The 25,319-nt window shown below is 42.6% G+C and overlaps 2 protein-coding genes and 1 long non-coding RNA gene across 3 annotated transcripts; 2 read left to right on the forward strand and 1 right to left on the reverse strand.

Annotated features, from left to right (window-relative positions):
- Positions 1-696: 696 nt before the first annotated feature.
- On the forward strand, positions 697-15,565 carry LOC121679659. The gene is made up of 3 exons (XR_006021377.1): positions 697-860; positions 15,006-15,010; positions 15,550-15,565. It is a non-coding gene; the product is annotated as an uncharacterized LOC121679659 (long non-coding RNA).
- Positions 8,913-10,683, forward strand: ch25hl2 (cholesterol 25-hydroxylase like 2). Its single transcript, XM_042058554.1, has one exon. It carries the CDS (start codon positions 9,329-9,331, stop codon positions 10,205-10,207), a length of 879 nt encoding a protein of 292 aa, XP_041914488.1. The 5' UTR covers positions 8,913-9,328; the 3' UTR covers positions 10,208-10,683.
- A 3,091-nt stretch (positions 15,566-18,656) lies between the features above and the next one.
- On the reverse strand, positions 18,657-22,205 carry LOC121680443 (uncharacterized protein K02A2.6-like). Its single transcript, XM_042059831.1, has one exon. The coding sequence runs from the start codon at positions 22,203-22,205 to the stop codon at positions 18,657-18,659; it is 3,549 nt and encodes a 1,182-aa protein (XP_041915765.1).
- Between the last annotated feature and the right edge of the window lie 3,114 nt (positions 22,206-25,319).

The following is a 25,319-nucleotide window of genomic DNA, read 5'->3' on the forward strand; positions in this document are numbered from 1 at the left end:
GGCGGGGGGGGGTGATTTGTATTTACATCATACCGATAATGCAGTAGTTTGTCTCCTTTGGCTGACAATGTCCCACAGGCTGTCTAGATGACCAGACAGAGAAAACGTGCGGTTACGTTTGTGCAGCAAGGTGTTGAATATCTTCTGCCAGTCTGTAATAGCAAATACATTTTCTATGCAGTCATCTGATGGGACAACAGCATCAGAGCCTGTGACACTAGGAAACTTAACACTCTGAAGGAGGCTGAGCAAGGGATGTTGCACTAAGGCGATATTCAGGATAGTACATTTTGTTACAAATTTAAGATGAGAGGAAACACTTTAGCGCAATCTGTGAAGTAAGGTTACTGGTTTACCCAACGTCAAGAGTAACCGCTGATCTCCAAACAACACAGAAACCAAAAAACGATAGCTGCTTAGTGCAGTGTTCTTTTAGAGACCAGTGGTTACTCCCAAAGTTACCCGGGTTAGCCAGTTATCTTGCTTCATAATAAAGCCAAAGATTATACATAGGTGGAGCAAGATATTTCATCAGGAGCTGGAATCCATCCAGGAACCTGGATCCCACGAGGGGAGGGGAGGGGAGGGGGGTAAAATCCCCCTTTATGCAGACCAGAGCTAGTCCATTCAAGTCTATGGCTCAGAATTTCACCACATATGCTAAGATCTTGGTTCTATAAAGTTAGGAATGTGAATTTTGGGCACGTTTTCATGATCCTCAAACCCTTCTGACTATTTCAGGTACATTTTTAGCATTTTTGAGCATTCCAGTCTGGAGAAAATTGACCTTATATCAGGTATGTGCCTGTTATTAAGTGTGCTTGCTGAAAGCAGCACTTATTGTTCTTAAGTTTTCTTGTGTGAAACTTGACATACATGTTTCTTGGACCAAGCCTCACAAAACTTACTAGAGGGAAGCGTTTGCCCGTCACAGCCAAACGAAATCAGCGGCGTTGCCGCGAAACAGGAATTTAGGTATTAACTCAGGAACGCTGTCACGTATCGAAACAAAGCTTTGTACATTAACTCGAGAAAAACGTTCCAAAATTCTATATCATTTGGCAAGCCCCCTCCAGCTATTTGGTTCACCATCATCTTCACCTTTGCTGCTGTAATTCTGCCAGAAATAAGCTTCTGAGAAATAATTTACTTTGTTACAGTGCCCCTAGAGGCCAAATTACACCAATGTCCTTGTGCATTCTTACAATCAGCTACCATGTCCCTCTACCAAGTTTGGACTTTATACTCCAAAGAATTGCTGAGATGTGAGTTCACTTTGTTTATTACAGCACCCCTAGAGGCCAAATGAGACCACTTTCCATGCATGTCCTCACAATCAGCTACTTTCTCCCTGTATTAAGTTTGAACTTCATACATCAAAGCGTTGCTGAGATATGAGCTCATTTCCTGTATTGTAGCGCCTCCTATAGAGGCCAAATGATGCCAATTTCCTAGTGCATCCTCACAATCAGGTACCAAGTCCTTATACCAAGTTTGGATTTTGTACATCAAAGCGTTGCTGAGATACGAGCTCAGTTCATGTATTACAGCGCCCCCTTTAGAGGCCAAATGATGCCAAATTCATAGTGTGTCCTCACAATATAAGTCCCTGTACCAAGTTTGGACTTCATACATCAAAGCGTTGCCGAGATGTTAACCCACTTCCTTTTTGGCGGCTTTGTCAAATAAACTTGAAATTTAAAAATCTGACAAGTATCGTTTGTGTTTGGCTAGGTCTGAAGATCATCTCCGCCAAGTTCCGTGAAAATCGGATGAAATTTGTAACTGCTGAAACTTATTGTAGAGTTTGGACTAAATCCAATATGGTGGAGGTCCAAAATGGTTGAAAGTGACACAATAGGGGTCTATGAATTTGGGATGGTCTAAGGATTCAGACGATACCTCAATTCTGAAAATCAGACAAAAGAGTCAAAGATCACGCGCATGAATGCATGTCCAACATTGAACTGGTGGTGGCGCTAGAGCGTCCAATGTATATGCATAAAAATTGCTGTGAGTGATTGGGACAGTGTCCTGACTAACGGTATCGAGTTTTGTTATGTTAACTCAAAGTGTCACCGAGATGTTAGTCCACATCCTGTTTGGCGGCTTCATCGCCATATTTGATTGGCTGTCACAGCAAAAAAACTTGAAATTGAAAAATATGGCAAGTATCGTTTGTGCGGTTCGGTCTAAAGATTATCTCCGGATGCAATGCACTGTAGGACAACTGAAACAACACAAAATAAATAGGGCTGTTGCTGGAAATATTTTATTCCTGTAGGCTACCCAGATAGCAATTTCCTTTGGGCCAGATCTGCATAAAAGCCTTTAGATCCGCCTGTAGCGGACATACGGTATCTGACTGTGGGCCAGGTCTGCTCCTGATACAGGTTTCAGCTCTGCTAGCAATGGTGTTTTATCACCGGTTTACAGATTTGTCCCAGGTCCAATTTCCGCAACTCAACTGGAAGTCAGGAGATGCGTTTAAAATACAAAACACTGATTTGGCCCAAACCTGTGATACGGATATGAGCCGAAGGACCATTTTTTCACAGCAGAACCAGGTGTTAATGATATTAATTAAGGTGCTGATTCTGCTAAATTGACTGTCCTTTCCCTACTTCATTGTCAACTGGCTGCTAAAGAAAAAAAAGGTATTTTGGAATGGCACACATTTAGAAACCATGGGGGTGCACTATGTTCCCATGGCCACTTCATTTCTACAGTAAGGCTGGAAAAGAAGATATGATCAATATTGAGCCAACTATATGTTCGTTTCATTATTTTTATTACCTAGCAGTGGTAAAAGTAGTTAATTGTTGTTTGTGTCAGATCTAACAGTGTTATGAGACAACCCCATATTCTTGCCACGCATGCAGAAGTCCAAGCAGTAACGTTAATCAAGGATCTTTGGTTTGCTCAATCTTTTGACATGATTTGCCAGCCTGGGGTTGGACTAGGACAGCCAAACTTTTCAAGGTAGGCTATCTGCTTTGGTTTATTCAGAGACAACAACAAGCAACCGAGCAATTGATAACTTTACTGTAAGGTTATACTATTATTTTCCAGCAATATGGGCTACTAGCTTAGCTTAAGCAAAACAGCCATCACAATAACTATTTTGGAAAAAACAGTGATAACGCTAACAGGAAAAACAAGTGCAATTGTGACTTAGCCTATTTTCAAAAAGGAATAATGGCTATGTTTATTTTGTGTTGTTTCAGATTGACCATGGAGATGACTGAGGAAGACAGCCTGAATATCGATGGGAACAGTGGAATTAACACGACTTAAACTTTGTCTGGGATTGCACTTCTACAGCCAGGTTGTTGAATAAAAAAATAATAAGACACTTATGTGTAAAGTTTTTTTTACCCCCCTCTTGTGTTTGTAGCCTAGCTTAGCCTATGTTTATCAGTTGAGCTGTTGGGAAAACGTTACGAACTTTAGCCTGGGTGAATAACGAACAATAACTGTTAGCAAATGTGTAGCAAACAGATTTTTCAGGATAATTAATTACCAATCACATTTCACATGTCAAATAAAGCCAGCTGATGTCTGATAAACGGGTCCGTACCACACACAATAAGCGGACCCGTATTGCATATGATAAGTAGATCTGGAACACGTCAGTAACACAGACTGCATACGGAACTGGGCCAGTCTTTATTGGTACCAGATCCGTCAAACGGATCCAGACTTTGGACCGATGTGCGTTTGGACGCCGGATCAGGTCCATTATGCAGATCCGTGCCGGACGTTGTGGAAGGTGTGGCCCAGTTCCGTCCCAGTGTATGTTTGCTATCTGGGCACCACCTGCTCACTGTCCCTCTGTATGCTTGCTTACATCCTCGTTCAAACTCCACGAACTTCAACATGTTGCTGACATATGCTAGCCTACTTGCAATATTGTATTTTTGAAGCTTCTACATTGGTGTTACTTTTGCACTATTGTCACTACCGCCATCCGCCGCAATTTCGTGTAGGCAACTTGTAGGCAACGATTAACTGCTGATGGCTCACAAAATCCTGGCTCTGGGCCAAAATGCGAAGGGTGGGCCTGACGTGAGCTGTTATTGGATCAGTCGACATATGGAAATGTAACCAGTGGGCCGCTGATTGTCCTTCCTTTGGGCCGATCGTTGGCCAAAATGATTCAATTATATATAGGCTATATAGCCTATTCTATCGGCCCAAAAGGTGCGTCGGCCCACCGGGAAAATGCCCGGTATGCCAGAATTTAGCACAATTTACACATAGGCAAATTCAGTAACTGTTTGGTGATGCTGTCAGTTGAGCATTGTATAGTTTAAATGTAGCCTATTGAATAATTTGAAATGATACTTTGAATTCAAGCAGAAACTCTGTTATAATAATTGCTTGTATATAGGCTACTTGAATATGGAGATTACATTACATTACATTAGGCTGACGCTTTTTAGCCAAAGCGACTAACAACATAGTAAACAGTTTAAGTTTTAGAGCAGTTCTCAACAATTTTAGGACAATTTAAAAACATTAGAGTACAGTAAGAATAAGTGCATCAGTGAGTGCTGTTTTTAACAGTTACTTGTCAGTTTGAGACGACTGGTGAGTGCTAGGATCAGTAAGACTTGTTGAAGTGTTGCTATGAGAGGAGATGTTCTCTAAAGAGCTGGGTCTTCAGGAGTTTTCTGAAAATGGAGAAGGATGTCTCTGCCCTTGTAGGAGCTGGCAGTGTGTTCCACCAACGAGGAACAACAGATGAGAAAAGTTTGGATTGGCTTGAGCGTACCGGTGGTAGAGCTAGACGTCGTTCGTCTGAGGAGCGCAGCGGTCTGGAGGTAGCGTATGTCTGTATGAGGGCATTCAAGTAGGTGGGAGCAGAACCGGAGACTACTTTGTAGGCAAGCGTTAGAGCCTTGAATTTGATGCGGGCCGCCATAGGTAGCCAGTGTAGCTGGATGAGCAGCGGGGTAACATGTGCCCTTTTGGGTTGGTTGTAGACCAGGCGTGCCGCAGCGTTCTGGATCATCTGAAGTGGTTTCACTGCGCAGGCTGGGAGACCTGTCAGGAGGGCATTGCAGTAGTCGAGTCGTGAGATGACTATTGCCTGAACCAGAATTTGGGTAGCATCTTGAGTCAAGTAAGTCCTGATTTTCCGTATGTTGTAGAGTGCGAAACGGCATGACCGGGCGACTGAGGCAACATGATCTGAGAAGTTTAGTTGGTTGTCGATAACAACTCCTAGATTTTTTGCAGTCGTGGTAGGTGAAACAGACAGGGATTCAAATTCGATGTTGATGTCGTGACGTATGGTAGGTTTAGCTGGGAGGACCAGCAGTTCAGTCTTTGAGAGGTTCAGCTGGAGGTGGTGTGCCTTCATCCATGTAGCTATGTCTGAGAGGCAATCCGAGATCCGTGCTGAAACCAAGGGGTCATCAGGTGGAAAGGACAGATAGAGCCGTGTGTCGTCTGCATAGCAGTGGTATGAGAAGCCATGCGAACGGATAATCTGTCCCAAGGAGGTGGTGTAGATAGCAAAGAGAAGGGGGCCCAGCACTGAGCCCTGGGGGACCCCTGTGGTGAGATGGTGAGGTGCAGATAGCTGACCAAGCCATGATACTTTAAACGAGCGTCCTGTAAGGTAGGATTCAAACCAGGAGAGAGCAGAACCGGAGATTCCCATGTTAGCGAGTATAGAGAGAAGGATGCGGTGATTAACCGTGTCAAAGGCAGCCGATAAGTCAAGCAGAATGAGTACTGATGACCGAGCGGTCGCCCTGGCTTCTTTTAAGGCTTCTGTTACAGACAACAGAGCCGTTTCGGTAGAGTGGCCGCTTTTGAACCCAGACTGACTTGGATCCAGAAGGTTGTTCTCTGAAAGGAAGTCAGAGACCTGTTTGGAGACTGCTCGTTCAATGCCTTTGGATAGGAAAGGCAGGAGTGAGACAGGGCGGTAGTTCTCAACTTGAGCAGGGTTGAGAGAAGCTTTCTTAAGTAGCGGTGTTACGCGGGCCATTTTGAACGCTGTTGGAAATGTGCCGGAGGTTAGCGAGGCATTGATCATATGTGTGATAGCTGGAGCGATGGTCGGGCTGATGGACTGAAGTAGGCTCGTAGGTATAGGGTCCAGCGAGCATGTGGTAGGACGGCTGCATGTCAGGAGTCTAGATACTTCACTCTCGGAGAGAGGCATGAATGCTGAAAAAGATGTTCCAGCAGTCCCTAGAGGTTGTAGGAGTGCGGTATCTGAGTCAGATGCGTTGAGTGGGCATGTAGAGAATTGACTGCTGATTGCCGCCACTTTGTAAAAAATGAGGCGAGGGTATCTGCAGTAAGGCTGGATGGAGGAGGAGGCAGCTGAGGGTTGAGTAGTGATTTGAAGGTTGAGAAAAGTTTTCGAGTGTCTGTAGCGCTGTTGATTTTGTCATTGTAGAAAGCCGTCTTAGCAGCAGTGATGCTGGCTGAGAAGGAGGTCAGGAGTGTCTGGTAGTTTTTGAGGTCATCAGTTAGTTTGGATTTGTGCCATTTCCTCTCCGTGGCTCTGAGTTTGGTGCGCTGCGATCGGAGGGTATCATTTAGCCATGGATGAGATTGTTTTGATCGAGCTGGCCTTGTGGTAAGAGGGCACAGCTCGTCTAGACACGAGGTCAGTGTGGAGCAGAGCGAGTCTGTGGCCTCATTAACCTCCAGAGAGGAGAAGGTGTTGAGTGGAGGTAGACCGGAGGCAACCACAGAGGAGAAGTGCGTTGGAGACAGGTTCCGGATGTTGCGGCGGAACGTGACCATCGGCTGAGATCATGTACTCCATGGCTGCCTACCTCTGATCAGACAGAGTGATAGCCAATGAGGCCTATCTTTCAGTGCTCCATGACAGTTGAAAATATATGCATATTTAAGGGTAATGCAAAGATTTTGTATTTAATTAGGTGTGCCCGACCGATTTGAGTGCCGCTTGGGCCAAATATGCCAGGGCCGATTTTTGGTCCCAGTCCGCCCCTGGTATATTTATACTTACTTACTTAGGCATAACACTGTATATATATGCGCGTCTTTCTTCACTGCACCGAGTCAGTGCAAAGTGCTAAATCAACCAAATAAAAACTTATTTCATCTACCCAGTAGCAACAGAATGTGAAAACTATGTGCAAAATAACTGTATAAACACTTTTCCATCTAATGTAATTTGTGTGACTTACATCCAGGGATTAGAAACGGTTTAAAGAACAAAACGAAAACCGGAAACGTAACTGAAAACGGGAACAAATCCAATGAAAACTATTTTCAATTTTAGATAACTGGTTAATAATGGTATTAGGATGAATTTAGTCAGATTTTATGAATCACTGTCTCCCTGAATAATAGGCTAGACATACTAGTTGATAAAAAGGATTTTCATATCCAACACTATCTAACTGCCTTTTCCAAGTATGTAGCCTAAATTATTGAAGCATTGTGTGAAATTCCTCTCTAGTAACATATAGGCTACCACAGAGGAAAATATCTATAGGCCTGTCATGCAGTTGGTAGCACCATGCATAGGTTAACAGGAAAGGCAGAGCTAGAATTTCAGGTATGTCCCTGCTTGGCTAATGTATTCAAAAGACGGAGGCCCAACATGGTTGCCACTATTCGATCGATTCTCCCGTATCTATTCTGAATGGCAGATTCCACACTTACGAGAATACCACTATTTGATGGTGGAAGTAATTACACATAAATGAACACACATTTTTGAAGGAATTTTTTTTTTTTTTTTACTGAGAATCAACTCAAGAAATTACACAAAGTAGCTTTAACAACACAGAGCCCCCATACAACTACTCAGATAGAAAATAAACTAGTGCAGGCCAGCTCCAGACAAAAAGGTGGATTGAGTGCAGTATAAGCAAGAGTCTATAAGCAAGAGTCTATTTAGTCTGGCTACACTTGTACATAAAAATTAATTAAATAATTATCGACCAAAATAATCACAACACCAAGGTCAGTCTGTGCACAATTAAACAGATGGCCATAATGAAGAGCTAATAATTAATACTCACACCAAGTTGAAAACCATATCAAAAGTAAAATATCAAAATAATATGATATGGTGTTAGATCAATAACATTTAATTTAATTGTTTTTTATGCATGTGCTGGAACACTGAAAAAAAAATATGTTCCAAAGAACAGCATGCAGGGAAAGGTGAGGGTGAAGACCGTGGTTTTGCTGTTGCCACAGAAAGAAGAAAAAAACATTCCAACCAATCATCAATAATCTAATCCAACACCTTTGCCCTGATGAGTGGCCCAGTGTGCCCATCGTGTCTTTATTACAAAATTCAATTGGTTAACATCACTTGAGAGGCATACTTCCCCAAAACAAACCCACAAAGTGTTACATAATACTGTTGCAGTTGGACTGATATGTTGTTGAGGCGAGGTATAGGCTACTTCCCTTGTTGTTGATTTAATGATTTTACACTTACATTCATTATAGCAATTTTAAGTGTATCAAACAATACAGTGTGACAAATTAGTTTATTTTAACACCCACCCCACACACACACACACACACACACACACACACACACACCAAACTTCTTGATCTACAGGAAACACAGGAAAGTATATTTGAGCTAGATTTCAAGCTCTGCACAACACAAAATAAACTGATGAAGTCAATATTAAGATTGTCAATGTCAAGATTAAAAGATTTAAGATTTAGGACATTTTAGATTAAAAAATGTCCTTTTTCAATAGAAAGAAAATCCACATCTTCAAATTTTTAATAGCTGGTCTTTTGGTCATTATTAGATTTGACTGGACTTTCCTTTACTTTTCTACACTTTACAAGCATCAATACATCCTGTATATTTTAATAATATAATTAAAAGAATAATCTTACATTATGAAATATTGTCAAGGTAAGTCAAGACTGTGGACATTACACAACTAATTCAGTTAGAAAACAGGGAAGCAAAGATTTAGCAAAAGTGTTTGAGAAATCGTTTCCTCTATCTTTTGCATGCTCCTTCTCTGCTTCCACATATTTTTCTCCTCAACAGTGGGTTGGACAACATTTGAAACAATATGGCTGGAAGTCTCTCTGCTGGATGCATTGCTCTTAGACATAGACATCAACAGAGAAGACGTATGCTCTTAGACATCCACAGAAGAGGCTGAGCTCTTAAACATCTACAGAGGAGGCGTATGCTCTTAGACATACACAGAGGAAGCTGTGCTCTTAAACATCTACAGACATCCATAGAGGAGGTAGTGATTTGTCATTCCTAACTATCATCCTCATCCGAGGACTTACCCTTTCTTGACGACTTCAGTAGAATCTCCTCTCTTCAGTTATGATAGCAGACTGTGTATGCTGTGTAATGTACTGGGTGTTTGATATGACTAATATGAGCCTGCGTCTGCCTGAGGAGTCACTTCTGCAGCCAACATGGGATATTATCCAAGATCACTACCAGACTAGCATCCGCTCTCCTCTCTTTCCAGTCTTCCTCTCGGTCTCCACCTACCTCCTCCTGGTAGCACTATATACCACTCTGGACCTGCTGGCTCCTTCATGTCCCAAGATCAACCAGTACCGCATCCACCAAGAGCGTCATGTGGTGTGGTCCAACATCTGGGGGACACTTTGCCTCACGACCTATAACCATTTGGTTTTTATTTTTCCAGCAGCAGTGGCACAGTGGCTGTGGCGTCCGCCCATCCCACTACCCCAAAAGGCACCTACACTCACTGCTTTCCTAGTGGGAATTCTGGGATGTACAGTAGTCTTTGACTTTCAGTACTACCTTTGGCACATGCTACATCACCGCATAGGCTGGCTCTACCGCACCTTTCACGCTGTGCACCATGAATACAACGAGCCATTTAGTCTGGTCACACAGTATCTGTCCGGCTGGGAGCTTTTCAGTGTTGGCTTTTGGACCACAGTAAACCCTTTACTTCTCCAGTGCCATTGTTTGACTACCTGGGCCTTCATGGTTTTTAATGTGTGGGTGTCCACGGAGGATCATTGTGGATATGTCTTCCCTTGGGCCATGCATAACCTGGTGCCATTTGGGTTGTGGGGAGGGGTACTGAAGCATGATGCCCATCACCAAAAGCCTGGCACAAACTTTGCTCCCTTCTTTTCCCACTGGGACTGGCTGGGGGGTACAGCATGTTTGCCTTCCCCTACAGTGCTAATCAACAACAAGAAGAACAAAGGAACTTGAGTGGAAGTACCACTTTAAGTCATCACATTAGTTTCTTTCCCCCCATAAATACATATAGGATGCTTTTTCCCTGTGTTTCCTCTTGTTATTATTTTCTATCTTAATGTTTGAGACAATGCATTCCCTTTAATAACATTTGCATACCTTTTTAACAGCCTGTTCAGCAGATTTCAGATGTCAGGTACTCAGGCTATTCAATGCTTCTGAATTTAAGTTTTTCTGGTTAAAGTTGTGAGAGATTTGATTTGCACCAGCTACTCTCCCCTGTACTTGTGCTCTATAGTGTAATTATAAAATAGATTAATCTGTTTTATACCAAATCCGGCAGAGTTGTCCAAATGCATCTATTGTATTGCATAAGTACTACGAGTATTATGCATAGGATGATAATGTGCATAGTTGCTACAAAGATTTATAACAATTTTTAACGTTATGCATCAAGCTGAATAAAACACTCATTCCTTTATCAATGTAAATCAGCCGGTGTTTTTTCTTTGTGTTGTTCAAGAATGTTTAATCAAAGGAGAAACATTACGTTAACCATTTAACATTAATTATACATCAGTGAAATTAACTAGTTTTAAATAAATTAAATTCCAATTAGGGTACATAACTCCTGAGACAGCAAAACCTGGTTTTAAAACATGCTTGAATACATTTTAGGGTGATGGTGTCCATAATTAGGTCTCTGATCCCTCTATCAGTATGAATACTGTGAACACCAAATGAACTTAAAGACCACAGTTAATTAATCATCTTAGTCCAAATCTGACAGTGCCATCTGGGTGAGGGGTGAAATATGCCCCTTCTGTTGCATAACGTCTTCAATAAACATTAAACCTTAGCTGTAAAGGCAAAAAGAGGGTCGACACAGTCGATTGTCTTTGAATAGCATTTGCTGGCAGACCACCAATATATCACTGAATACAACATGCAGTTCAGCATTTTGAAAGGATGCTATTTGAAAAAGTTTTTTTTGCCCATTAAATTCTGTGTGCTGGCAGCAGAACAGTGAGCCATTTTGGAAATGTGGTATTAGAATGCAAAGTGTGATACGTTTAAAGGAACACGCCACCGTTTTATAAAATTGGGTTATTGACTGTCTCCCCAAGAGTTAGATAAGTGAGAAAATAATTTTTTGTCTCTGTGCATGCATTGTTGTAGTCCGGTAGCGACCCTGCTAGGTTAGCTTAGCATAGTGAATGGAATCCTTTGTAGCCAGATAGTACATTGTCAATAAAAGTGAGCCAACAAAAAAAGAATCCCTAAATACTTCTTGTGGCCTCCGTCTTCACAACGAGTATATCTGTGATCTTCTAGGCAGGTATTGACTTGGGACTAAATTGGGACAAAGCACAGGCGAAGCACTGCTACTTGGGCGAGATTGTCGAGATTGTGCTTTGCCCCAATATAGTGAGATGAGGGCCAAACACACAGATGGCTGATGACTGGTGATGGTATACTTCACAAGTGAGGTAAGGGGGAAGAAAGAGAGATGTAGAGTGGGTTAGTATTAAATAAAAATGGTTAATATCAATAAGTATGTCAATGGTACTATGTAGTGTTATAACATAGTGAGAATAGGCAAGAGAGGGAGAGTTGAGAGGGAAGGGGAGAGAGGAGAGGGGAGGGAAGTACTGAAACTCAGTACTTAAGTAAAAGTACAAATAAGCAGAGATATTTTTACTCTAGTAAAAGTAAAAGTACCACAATGACAACCCTACTTAAGTAAAAGTAAAAAGTACCTGCTTTTATTATTTTTTTTACCGATAATGTAATTATGCTTACCATCTATGGCCCACTTTACATTCTGACTTAAAATTCTGGAGACTGTAATTCTGGTTATCTACTAGGGTGATCTGCGGAGTTAAATATCATTCAGCAAAACACGAGAGGCTGAAGTTTTACGGGGTAGACAAGGGAAACGTCCGGTGCAGGGCTGTAGTCACTGTGGGCGACTCAAAACTTTGGTCGCCGAGAGGCTGAGTAGGGGAGACTAACTTGCCCGACGCGCTGTTCAATAACTTCCAGTAGCAATAAAGTTAAGTTCCTTTATTGTAGAAAACAGTCATCTCCAGAATATCCAACACAGCTCAGTATCAGTTCATGAACGTCAATAAATCCAGTTCTTAAAATCCACAAGTTTCATGTATTCCACAACAGCTTATTCCATTCAACAGTCAGCAAAATACGGTCAGCAAAAAGTAAGGCTTCCCCCATCACCCCCTCTCTGTTCATTCACAAAAACACCTAGCAGGTAATATTGTAACGTCGGCGCAAAAGACAGTGTTAGCGTTCTCCTGCGCAGGGCATCCTGGGATACGAGAGCGAACATTTGGGGGGTTATGTCTTTATATCTCCTTAGTTTTGAGTGTAATGTTAGCATCTTTATTGTAACATGTTTCCCTTTTAGTTCTCCCTCGTGTGTGATCCTTTTTGTGTGGGGGGCTGCGTCCTCCCCTATATGTGTAGTGTGTGTGTCTGCTTGACCTGCCCCGTGTGTATTGTGTTTTGTGTCTTGGTCTTGGTCTGTGTGCTCTCGTTCTCAGCTAATAAACCTTTTGATTGGACAACTGTGTGTGTCGCTATCAAATCGTTACAATATGAACCTTGCCGCCACCAACACCACGTGACCCAATTATCGTGAGCAACCACAGGTGCACAACACAGACGTCATCTGACCCCAACATTCCGGCCCCTAATTATTACAGTTATTACGCAGTAATAATTACAATACATCACAAATTCTGCATAAGACAATACAAAAACATTCAAGGGTGGTTCTTCCTTTTGTTGGTTCCTTTTGTTTGCTTTTTTAATGTTTTTTTATTTCAGTCATTGGCCAGAGGTTACCAGCACATAGCCAAATATCAATGCGTCAGTAATGTCTCGTGAGTCCTGAGGTCATGTTGAATGATGTGCTCTTTGTGCAGATCCTCTGGATGAGGTTATTCATAAAACCAGCGTAATCTTGGTCTTTGGAAACCTTTGTCCCTGGTGATCCTCCTCTTCCGGTTAATTGCACGTTGCTCTGCTGTCTTACTATTATTAGACATTGTCGAATCTCTGTCTAATGGCTCACTCACCGTGCAACCAAGCACAGTCTTGATGGCATATAGACCTTTATTAACACTCTGAATGACCTCCAAAGGTTCCAAGGCTTGGGGCATGTTCATACCTATCAAAAGCTCAACCTCTGCTTCTATATCAGGCAGATGAACCTGCTTCAAGTGTGGCCAGTCACTCAGATCTTGCTGTCTTGAGATGTTACATCTGTTAACGGGCATTTTACGCTGTGTGAAAAGATTTGGCATTTCCCAAAACAAGTTTCCATCCAATCCAGACACCTCCAAGTCTGAAACAATACAGCTGTCCACAATCTTTTCTTGTCCCATCGTACGCAAGAGAATCCTCGTTTTTCTCCCAGAAAGATTCAACCTATCCATGAGACCCACTGTGCGAAAGGATGCTGAACTCCCTTGGTCTAGAAAGGCGTATGTTTCGATTATTTTTTGGCTTTTCTTTGACTTTACCTTTACTGGGACGATGGCAAGCTTGCAGTCTTGCTCACCGGCCCCAGTAAGACCACTTGTCTGGACTGCAACAAGAGAACGATCTGCATCGTGATTAAGATCATCATCATTCCTCTCTCGGTGGATGTGGAGTATACTTGGGTGTCTTAAGTTACAGATTTTACATGAGAGGCGTTTCCTACATTCTTTACTGATGTGCCCAGGACACAAGCAGCCGAAACAGATACTATTCCTTTTAAGAAAGGCAATCTTCTCATCGTGTGGCTTGTCATCCAGTAGAGTACACAACTGAAGTATGTGTGCACCTTTGCAGTAGAGGCATTTCCCTTCAGGTAAGTATCCATTTCTAACATTTTCCTCTGTTTGACGCTCTTTCTCCACTGAGGTGAAAGTCGTGGCAAAGCTACTTCCTCTAGCCTTTGGCCGAGGTGAGTGCCTTCTTCTGACACCATCTTTAGCAGTTGCTTGAGAAGATGGAACTTCACATAAATTCCCAAAGACCGGATCTGTGGCAATTTTCACTTGACGCTCAAGGAAGACAACAATGTCAACAAATGCAGCTCTGCGGTGATACTTCTCCTGAATATCCCATGCCACTGTTCACCACTTATCTTTTAACTCATAAGGCAATCGTTTAATCACAGCAAGCATATTGGAGGGAGTATTTAATTCATTAAGACCTTGAACCTCATCTATTGCATTGCAACACCGACGCAAAAAGAGACTATATGCCTGAAGAGACTTCACATCCTCTGATCTAATTACTCTCCATGAATGTATTATATCCAAGTATGCAGATGCAATGACATGCTCGTTTCCAAAATGTCCATATAACAAAGTCTTTGCCTTCATGTATCCAGTACCATCGGCCATATGTTGACAGCTTCTAACAAGTTCATTAGGTTGCCCCCTGGTGTACTGTGCTAGGTAATGCAGGCAGTCGTCAGAGTTGTCAGCCTTTGCCTCTATGACCTTTTCAAATAATCGCATAAAAGTATGGAAGTGCAGAGGGTCACCGTCAAATGTTTGAATTTCTCTTTTTGGGAGTTGTGAAAGACTTTGTTGACGCACCATCATACTAGTTATTTCATTTTGTTTCTCCATTTCAGACAATATATACTGATTCCCGTTAAGTGTTTGAGAAGGTCTCGGTTGAATTTCTGGAGATATATCATTTTGGATCACATTCCATGACGGATCTGAAGGCCCCTTGTGGAGATGTGTAAACTTACTTGTCATTGTTTGTTGCTTTGTACTTAACTTAGGTGCTGTATTTCCAATGAACATTTTTTTCTTTCCATTATGTTCATGTGACACAAAGGTATCAGCATCAAGGGTGTCAAAGGTTTTTCTTTTGGTTTGAAAATATGATTCCATTCCGTTTGATCTCCGTGAAGCGGCACTTTGGACAATGGATCCAGTTCTCAGTACATTCACCTTTGCAACAGACGCAGCTATATCCTCTTCGAGTTGAAGCTGCTCCTTCCTTCTCCTCAGTTGCTCTTCCTGTTCCTCAAGAGCGTGCTTTTCTTTGAGCATGCATTGACGGACATACAAGGCGGCAACTTCAGCCTCTGCTTTGAGCAGTGCAGATGAGGTTGTAGATATGTTTGATTTTAAACCACTACCAAGATTTGATATGCTGTCACATGGCAATATTTCATCCTGGATATCATATTGTGGATTGAGAACAGATTGAGGTTCCTTTTCTATTCCATTTTGAACACCACTTTCTGCCTCTGGCGGAACTTTCTGGGGTAGCTCTACATCCTGGGTTGGTTCTAATGGCCTGCTTGGATGTTTATCTAGTTCTGAAAGCCATATTTTAACATCCTCTGTGAAATCCTGGTTGTATTTAGTGATACTGGAGAACCATGTATTTTGTTTGTCACGTTCATCAGAGGGAATTAAAGGAATCAAAGATTCATGTAATGAACTAGCATTTTCAGACAATTCCATTAATTTGTTGAGCTGTAGTTTGACCTGTGAAGCATTTTTATCATCCTTCATAAGCTCTTTAAGCAAGGGTATTATACTCTTAATTTGGTCTACTTCCCATTTACGTTCTTTATGAATTGCTCCAATTTTGTTTGCAAGAGCCTTTTCTGTGAGAGTGTTTGGCCTTTTATTTTTATCATTTTCATTTTTGTCAACAATTGAACCAGCTGTTGATCCAGTCATTTTATACTCGCGAGACAATGAGCATCGATACAAATTTCAACAGAAAACAACAATATCAATAGCCACAGCAATCTCTGAGCAGAGGGTTGTTTGATCAACACATGGAAGCAAAAACCACACACGTCAGATATTCAGTGTTCTTAAGGCAAGCGGCCTACACGACACCAAGCAGCAGCAGCAGCAGCCACCATAGGCCTATTCAAACAGACGTCTTCTCGTTGCAGTAACCGATTCAAAGTAGGCTAAACTGCGTTCCAAACCGTAAGCAGTAGCCTAGTATAAAACACAGATTACATACCACCGCCTTCCGTAGACCTGCCGCGATTCTGTCAGACTGGCCGCTTTCGTAGATGAAAGGTAGTAGCCTAATCGTGAGTGGCCTCGTGGTTTCTCAGCGTTTGTAGAAGGCTCCGTTGCCGAGTTTTTTGCTGACAAATGTGGGCGACTCAAAACTTTGGTCGCCGAGAGGCTGAGTAGGGGAGACTAACTTGCCCGACGCGCTGTTCAATAACTTCCAGTAGCGATAAAGTTAAGTTCCTTTATTGTAGAAAACAGTCATCTCCAGAATATCCAACACAGCTCAGTATCAGTTCATGAACGTCAATAAATCCAGTTCTTAAAATCCACAAGTTTCATGTATTCCACAACAGCTTATTTCATTCAACAGTCATCAAAATGCGGTCAGCAAAAAGTAAGGCTTCCCCATCACCCCCTCTCTGTTCATTCACAAAAACACCTAGCAGGTAATATTGTAACGTCGGCGCAAAAGACAGTGTTAGCGTTCTCCTGCGCAGGGCATCCTGGGATACGAGAGCGAACATTTGGGGGGTTATGTCTTTATATCTCCTTAGTTTTGAGTGTAATGTTAGCATCTTTATTGTAACATGTTTCCCTTTTAGTTCTCCCTCGTGTGTGATCCTTTTTGTGTGGGGGGCTGCGTCCTCCCCTATATGTGTAGTGTGTGTGTCTGCTTGACCTGCCCCGTGTGTATTGTGTTTTGTGTCTTGGTCTTGGTCTGTGTGCTCTCGTTCTCAGCTAATAAACCTTTTGATTGGACAACTGTGTGTGTCGCTATCAAATCGTTACAATATGAACCTTGCCGCCACCAACACCACGTGACCCAATTATCGTGAGCAACCACAGGTGCACAACACAGATGTCATCTGACCCCAACAGTCACCATAAACTTTGAGGGGCACGTGTCCCCCCAATATTCAAATATGACTAAAATGTCCCCCCCAATATTACATTACATTACATTACATTTGGCTGACGCTTTTTAACCAAAGCGACTAACATGGTAAACAGTAAGTTTTAGAACAATTCTCACAATTTTAGGACAGTTTAAAAAACATTAGAGTACAGTAAGAATAAGTGCGTCGGTGAGTGCTGTTTTTAACAGTTACTTGTCAGTTTAAAACGGCTGGTGAGTGCTAGGATCAGTAAGACTTGTTGTAAGTGTTGCTATGAGAGTAGATGTTCTCTAAAGAGCTGGGTCTTCAGGAGTTTTTTGAAAGTGGAAAAGGATGTCCCTGCCCTTGTAGGAACTGGCAGTGTGTTCCACCAACGAGGAACAACAGATGAGAAAAGTTTGGATTGGCTTGAGCGTACCGGTGGTAGAGCTAGACGTCGTTCGTCAGAGGACCGCAGCGGTCTGGAGGTAGTGTAAGTCTGTATGAGGGCATTCAAGTAGGTGGGAGCAGAACCGGAGACTACTTTGTAGGCAAGCGTTAGAGACTTGAATTTGATGCGGGCCGCCATAGGTAGCCAGTGTAGCTGGATGAGCAGCGGGGTAACATGTGCCCTTTTGGGTTGGTTGTAGACCAGGCGCGCCGCCGCATTCTGGATCATCTGAAGTGGTTTCACTGCGCAGGCTGGGAGACCTGTCAGGAGGGCATTGCAGTAGTCGAGTCGTGAGATGACTATTGCCTGAACCAGAAGTTGGGTAGCATCTTGGGTCAAGTAAGTCCTGATTTTCCGTATGTTGTAGAGTGCAAAACGGCATGACCGGGCGACTGAGGCAACATGATCTGAGAAGTTTAGTTGGTTGTCAAGAACAACTCCTAGATTTCTTGCAGTCCTGGTCGGTGAAACAGACAGGGAGTCAAATTTGAGTTTGATGTCGTGGTGTATGGTAGGTTTAGCTGGGATGACCAGCAGTTCAGTCTTTGAGAGGTTCAGCTGGAGGTGGTGTGCCATGTAGCTATGTCTGAAAGGCAATCCGAGATCCGTGCTGAAACCAGGGGGTCGTTGTTATATTTTATGTTGTACTATTAAACTGTTAATAGTTGCACGTCCACAGAATTAAATCTCGGACACCGGTTTCCACTGCTTGTCGTTTTACTCCCAATTCCAAAAGCAAGTGTAACATTAAACAGGTTCCCCAATTACACTTTATAACATAAAGTTCCTCTTAAAGAGATAGCTCTCTATTCAGTACATGACATCCCCCCTTTACTTGGACATAAATTCTTACGAAATAAACATGTCTTCTTTCAGGGCAATGTTCTCTGTCATGAATACAAACACAACTAAAATGTCTTCTCAAAACTTACTGTTTGTTTCTCATTTTAAAGTTACCCACAGCATTTAAACTGGTTACTCATAAATCATCTGTAAGATTCAAACACTGGTTATCAGAACTCATATGTAACTCATCTGCTTTAGTACAGCAAACATTTACATTGACAAAGAACAGTCAATTCTTTCTTTTTTTTCCAATCAAAACATGTGACTTAAGTCATGACAAAGTCTTTTAGTCTCTCAGGTGGTTTTCTGTGGCGCTGAGGCCTAAGAGGTGCAGGAGGGCTGCTCTGTTCAGCTGGCACAACAGGATTACTGGAAGTGTCCATAGCTGGTTGTTGCTCTGGGTTTGACCCAGTCTCCCCGTTTCCCACCTCTTCTGTTCCTTGTAGGTCTGTAATGTATTTCTTCACACTGGTTGTGTTTCGGCTGTACTGAGTTCCGGCAGGTGATTCCACGGTTACTTTGTTCCCGTACTTGCTTACTACTGTATGTGGTGTTTTGTTGAATGTTGTAGTGAACTTATCCACTTTCTCTTGTCTCATCAGCACTTGATCTCCAACATCCACATCAGAGTATTCTGCTTTTCTCTGCTCGTCAGCGTACAGTTTATATTTCCCTTTTTGTTCTGCATCTTTATCGTTTACTTCCAGATCCATTTGAGCAGATGTGATTTCCGGCAGCTTGCCTCGCATCTTCCTATTGAACAAGAGTTCCGCTGGACTTTTCCCTGTTGTGTTGTGTGTGATTCCTCTGTAAACAGTGGCATATCGCCTAAGCTCTTTCTGCCAGTCAAGTCCATCTGACTGTGCAATTCGGATGCGTTTCATGATTGAAGCATTCTGGCGCTCCACTTCACCATTCGCTTGAGCCCACTTTGGCGTTGTTCTCACATGTGTAATTCCATTCTCAGCACAATAATTTCTGAATTCATCAGACTTGAATTGTGGTCCATTATCGGATTTCAGTGTTACAGGTAGTCCATGTCGACTGAATATCGACTCAAGACTGTCAATCACTTTTTCAGTCGTTGTGGAAGTGAGTATATCATACTCATAGTATCTGCTATAGTAATCTACCACAACTAGGATTGAGTGTTTTGATGGTAGTGGTCCAAGTAAGTCCACGGCTAAATCTTTCCACGGCCCATCTGGCAGTGGCGTTGGCCTTAGAGGTTCGGGTGCATCAGGTCTTGATGTTATCTGACACCCATGGCATGCTCTACAATGTCTTTCTGCAGCTTTGTCTATACCTGGCCACCACACTTTGCTTCTCAGATGTTGTTTGGTTCCAACAATCCCCAAATGTCCCTCATGCGCGAGCATGAGTGCTCTCGCCCGTAAGGCTTTTGGTAACACAATACGGGTACCGCGTAGCACAATGTAGCCAACAACACAGAGTTCATTGACTGTTGGTGCGTATGCCATGCATTTTTCAAAACATCCAGTCTCTATTGCTTTTCTCACCTCTATCAGCTCCATATCATTCCTTGAGGCTTCCTCCACCTCTCTTGTTGTCAGAGCTATAGGGGTGGCATTCACAGCAATGAACCGCACATATTCTTCAGATCCATGTGAATGTTGCTCTTTTATGGTGGTCTTCCCCAACATGCGTGACAATGGGTCAGCGATGTTCGCTTTTCCTGGCACATGGACAACTTTGAAGTCGTATGGCTGTAAACGTAAGACCCATCTTTCCACACGGGCACAGGGTTTCGATCGCGGGCTGTATATTGCCTCCAATGGTTTGTGATCAGTGACAAGCTCAAACTGTCTGCCATATACATAGGGATGAAGTCTTTCACAGGCCCACACCAAACCTAAGGCTTCCTTCTCTGTTTGAGAGTATCTTCTCTCGCAGTCACTCAAGCTTCTGCTCACATAGCAAATAGGAACCATCTCGCCCTGCTGGCGTTGCACAAGCACAGCGCCGAGTCCCACTGGGCTGGCGTCCGCGATCACTCGTGTTGGTGCATCCTTATTATAGTACGCCAAGGTTCCAGCTTTCGCCAGTCCATCTTTGAGTGCATTAAATGCTTTTCTTTGCTCTGGACCAAACACAAATTGAGTGTCTTTTCTGATTAGACGTCTCAATGGCTCCGCCAGAGTCGCAAATTCTGGAATGAACCGGCTGCTGTAACAGGCAAGACCTAGAAAGCTTCTCACCTCTGAGGCATTTTCTGGCTCTCTGGCTTCCACTATTGCCCTAACTCTCTCTTCAGTAGGTCCAATTCCTTTGTTTGTCAGCAGGATTCCCATGAAAACTAAGCGATCCATATTAAACTCACATTTTGCAGGATTTAATGTAAGTCCACACTCCCGCAGGCGCTTCAGGACAGCATATAGACGCTGGTCATGGGTTTTCTGGTCTGCTGCATGAACTACAATGTCGTCTGAGATGTTTTCGACTCCCTCTATTCCAGCTAATGCAGATGCAATTTCATGCTGGTACTGCTCACTGGCTGAAGACACTCCGAAGATCAGTCGTTTGTATCTGTAGACTCCATTGTGGACAGCAAATGTTGTGATCTGGCGTGATGCAGGTGTCAACTCCAGTTGGTGATAACCCCACTTGAGATCCAGTTTGCTGAACACCATGGACCCATTCATGCCTTGCAGGATTTCATCCACCGTAGGTATAGGGTATCGTTCTCTGACGATGGCACGGTTTGCTTGACGCATATCCAGGCATAATCTGATTTCAGAGTTGGCTTTTGGTACAACTACTACTGGGTTGACCCATGGAGTAGGACCATTCACTTCTTCTATTATGTCCGTGTCTAACAGTTCTTTTATTTTTCTCTCTACAGGTCCTCTCAAGTTGAACGGTATTCGCCTTAAAGGCTGTGCCACTGGCTGGACATCAGGATTGATGTATAGACTGACTTGTTTGTCTTTTAGCTTTCCCACACCCCGAAACACATCAGGATACTGTGCCAGTACAGACTGTTTTAGATCTGCTATTACTGCTATATCCGTTCCAATTCTCAGTACTCCAAGCTTTGCTGCTGTGTCCTTTCCTAATAATGGTTCACCATGTCCTTTGATGACAATAAACTCAGCATATTCACTGGAATTTCCAATCTTAGTTTCACACTTGAAAGCTCCATTTACTGTCAGTGGCTGGTTGGACGAATAAGCATATAGCTTCCTGTCTGCTGAGAGATAGGAATGGCATTTTATGTGTTCATTTTTCAGTTTCCCCCATGTGTTCTCATCAACTATATTGCAGGTAGCACCAGAGTCTATGAGCATCTTCAAGTTTACTCCTCCCAGGCACACGTTCAGCCTATTTTGCATGGAGTTGTCTGTCACCAAAAATGCATAATCTGTCTGTTCTTCCACATTATTTACAGTTTGTTTCCTATTCTTTTTGGTCCTGCATACTTTGGAAAAGTGGTCATTTCCATTACATTTGTGGCACTTCTGACCTCTAGCTGGGCATTTTGGATCTTTGCCGAAGTGATCTGTATTTCCACATCTATAGCATTGGTGCAGTTCTGACTTACTTTTCTGTGTATTTTGAAGTCTCTTAAATTTAGCTTGATTGTGCTTTGGTCCTACCCTGTTCACACGTTCTGTATTTGCACTTGCAGCTTCTCCTCCCGTTGTTAGAGACAACTGCTCCTCAATCCTCTCGCAGAGTGATGCGACGTCCAACGCACGTGCCAGAGTGAGGTCGTGTCCCTCTTCCAAAAGTTTTCGGCGAACGTAGCTGGAGGAACATCGTGCCACGACTGCGTCACGAATCTGATTGTTCATATCGGCACCAAATGCACAATCCCTGGCCTCTTGCCTGAGCCTTGTTGTAAACTGTTGCACTGTCTCTCCTTGTTTTTGCGAAAGTGCATGGAATGACTGCCGCGCAAAAGCAGTATTTACACGAGGTACAAAGTAATCATTCAGGGCTTGCGTTGCAGCTCCGTAATCAGCCACACCACCCGTGTTAGGCAAGGTAGTAAAAATGTCCTGTACATCAGGCCCTGCATGGTGTAGAAGTAATGCTCTCCTGCGTTGTAAAGTTGCAGCAGGTGTATCTCTATTGACTAAAAGTCCTTTGCCGTCGGCAAAAAGTTCAAATGAATTTAGCCATCGAGTCCACCGTCGACCTAATGTAGCCGGGTCTTTGAAGCACTCAAACATCGGGATACTCACTTTATCCATATTAAAATTCACGTTTTCTCCCGTACTTGTGCTCGCCCACTTCTCGTCGCCAATGTTATATTTTATGTTGTACTATTAAACTGTTAATAGTTGCACGTCCACAGAATTAAATCTCGGACACCGGTTTCCACTGCTTGTCGTTTTACTCCCAATTCCAAAAGCAAGTGTAACATTAAACAGGTTCCCCAATTACACTTTATAACATAAAGTTCCTCTTAAAGAGATAGCTCTCTATTCAGTACATGACAGCCACCAGCACAGCGAGCGGTGAGAAAATGTCGGGAATTACTAAATGTGAGCACGAAATACATATTTCGAGAGCTCAATTTAGGCCTACAACGGGGTCACGTTCTATTAATTCGAGGACTCAATTAAAGGAAAACGTGCTCACAAAATTATCACGACCAGAAAAAATCTGGTCTCCGGGCTCCGTAAATAACAGAAATTTGAGGATATTTCTTTTTTAACGTGTGTTTTATTGTGAGACATGTGTTTCATTTGGAGCGGCATACCGGAAGGCTATCAAAAGCAGAAGATTTTCTGTTTGGAATTTAACCCTTAAAGCCCGACCGTTCTAATTTCGTTAAAATTTTAACGATGACCAATCATTTAATATCTCAGCTGTCCAATGACTGATTTTATTTCTGAAATCTTCCCCGTAATGCTGACAACATAAGTTTCAATTTGATATGATTGGTTAAGGGATTTAGCCTATGGCGCAAAATGTTTTGGATACTTGAAGATCAGTCGTGAAAAAAAACTTTTCACTTCAGTCGTATATATTGATATGGACAGCCAGATGCCACCTGCACTTCGTTGGAGTTTACCTCGACTGGAAATCACACAGCTGGATAAACTGAGGTAATATATGTTTTATGCCCCCCCCCCCCAAAAAAAAAAAAACACAATCAACTAAAGTAAAATAAAAGGCCAATAATTTACACTATTAGTTAAATATTTTTTTTTTTTTTAAATTCTGCCAATTTGAACTTGAAGTATTGTTAAATGGTCATTTTAAGAGAGTCTAAACGGTTCTCATAAGGTCCTTTTGCCAGTTGTTGCTCACTAAGTATAAGTATATATACTTTTTTGATCCCGTGAGGGAAATTTGGTCTCTGCATTTAATTAATTAATTCATTAATCTGTGAATTAGTGAAACACAAACAGCACACAGTGAACACACAGTGAGGTGAAGCACACACTAGGATTACTACGGCACAGTTTGCTGCCTGCTACAACAGCGGCGCTCGGGGAGTAGTGAGGTGTTAGGTGCCTTGCTCAAGGGCACTTAAGCCGCGGCCCACTGGTCGGGGTTCGAACCGGCAACCCTCCGGTTACAAGTCCAGGGTGTTAACCAGTGGGCCACGGCTGCCCCTAAAGGAAGGATAAGGCTGATCCAACTCTAGCCTTTGTTTGCCACATTATCAGCACAATATTAAGCTATTAATATTAGGATTGTTAGGAAATGGAAATATGAAAATGAGTTTGTTGCTAGAGTGACATTTCTGTTTGCAGTTTGCCATTAAAAGTTCAGTATGAGCATGGTAGCCACCTAGCTATATTAATGGAATAGGTGATGTTTCAATCGGCAGATGTGCACACACACATACATCTGTAGTTTTGACTTTATTTTGTAAATTAATAAAGGTATTACATTTGTATGATTTTACTGTTGTTTCGGATGGAGGATGAAAAGACCTACACAGACCTCGTTGCAGGCCTGAAGAGGTAGCTGACTGCTGATGAGCTTGCGCTCACAATGTTGAAGACCATGTGAGGATGGAGGAAGAAGGTATAGATTTAGGTGGCATGCATAGGGTGGTGTAGACTGCCACTAAAACACTGTGAAATAGACTTGTTATGTTGTTTTTTATATTTTGTTGTCCCAGGCATATGTGGTTTTATCAACCGGAACGGGTGGGAGGTTGTGCTTAGTAGGCCGTCGTTTGCAAACACACAGTGCAGGGGCATGGGACGAAGAGACTCCAGAAGACTTTCACAGTTTTCTAGGATTGATCATTGACATGGGGCTTCACTTCCTTCCCTAATATCCATTGCTACTGGGGAACCAAGTCTCTGAAGGGATCAGGGAGCGTTGACCAAATGATAAATACATATTGTGTACACTTTTTCTCCATTGACATTGCCGTTGTCAGTAGTTTCTTATTATTTCAAGTTTGGCAATGCAGAATCTGGTGTTGAACCTAGGTTTGGTAGCTACAGCCAGAAAGACTTCACAACAGCTGGCAGGCATTTCCGTCAAAATTTCAGCCTCGCCTTCAGCTGCTCCAACTTCTAATCTGTCGTCTTTTCATCAAGTACATATTCCTGTACAGCAGGAGCCAAAGAAAAATGGTTGGCTTTGTTATAAAAAATAATACATAGTAACACTAGTAGCTTGTAAGGCCCGGAGTTTAGCGGTAGGTGAACAATTTTGTTTTTGGTAAACAAAATTGCTGTCAGATTTGACATTCTACAGGAGGGGATGTGTTTCGTTATGAGTCATAGGTCTTCTGTGTTCAACCTTCAGGATCCCCACCCCACCTTTCCCTATCCTCCTTTTTGTGTGTGTGTGTGTGAGTTTGTGTATACATGTGTTTATTCTCAACAGGCTTGTTCTATGTAATCCACTTTCAAATGTTTTAGAACACATTGATTTTTGAGTGATGTTGAAGTTGATTGTATTCCTAGCTTTTCATAAGTAATAATACA

Source organism: Alosa sapidissima, chromosome 13, assembly GCF_018492685.1.
Source record: "Alosa sapidissima isolate fAloSap1 chromosome 13, fAloSap1.pri, whole genome shotgun sequence".
Lineage (NCBI taxonomy): Eukaryota > Metazoa > Chordata > Actinopteri > Clupeiformes > Clupeidae > Alosa > Alosa sapidissima.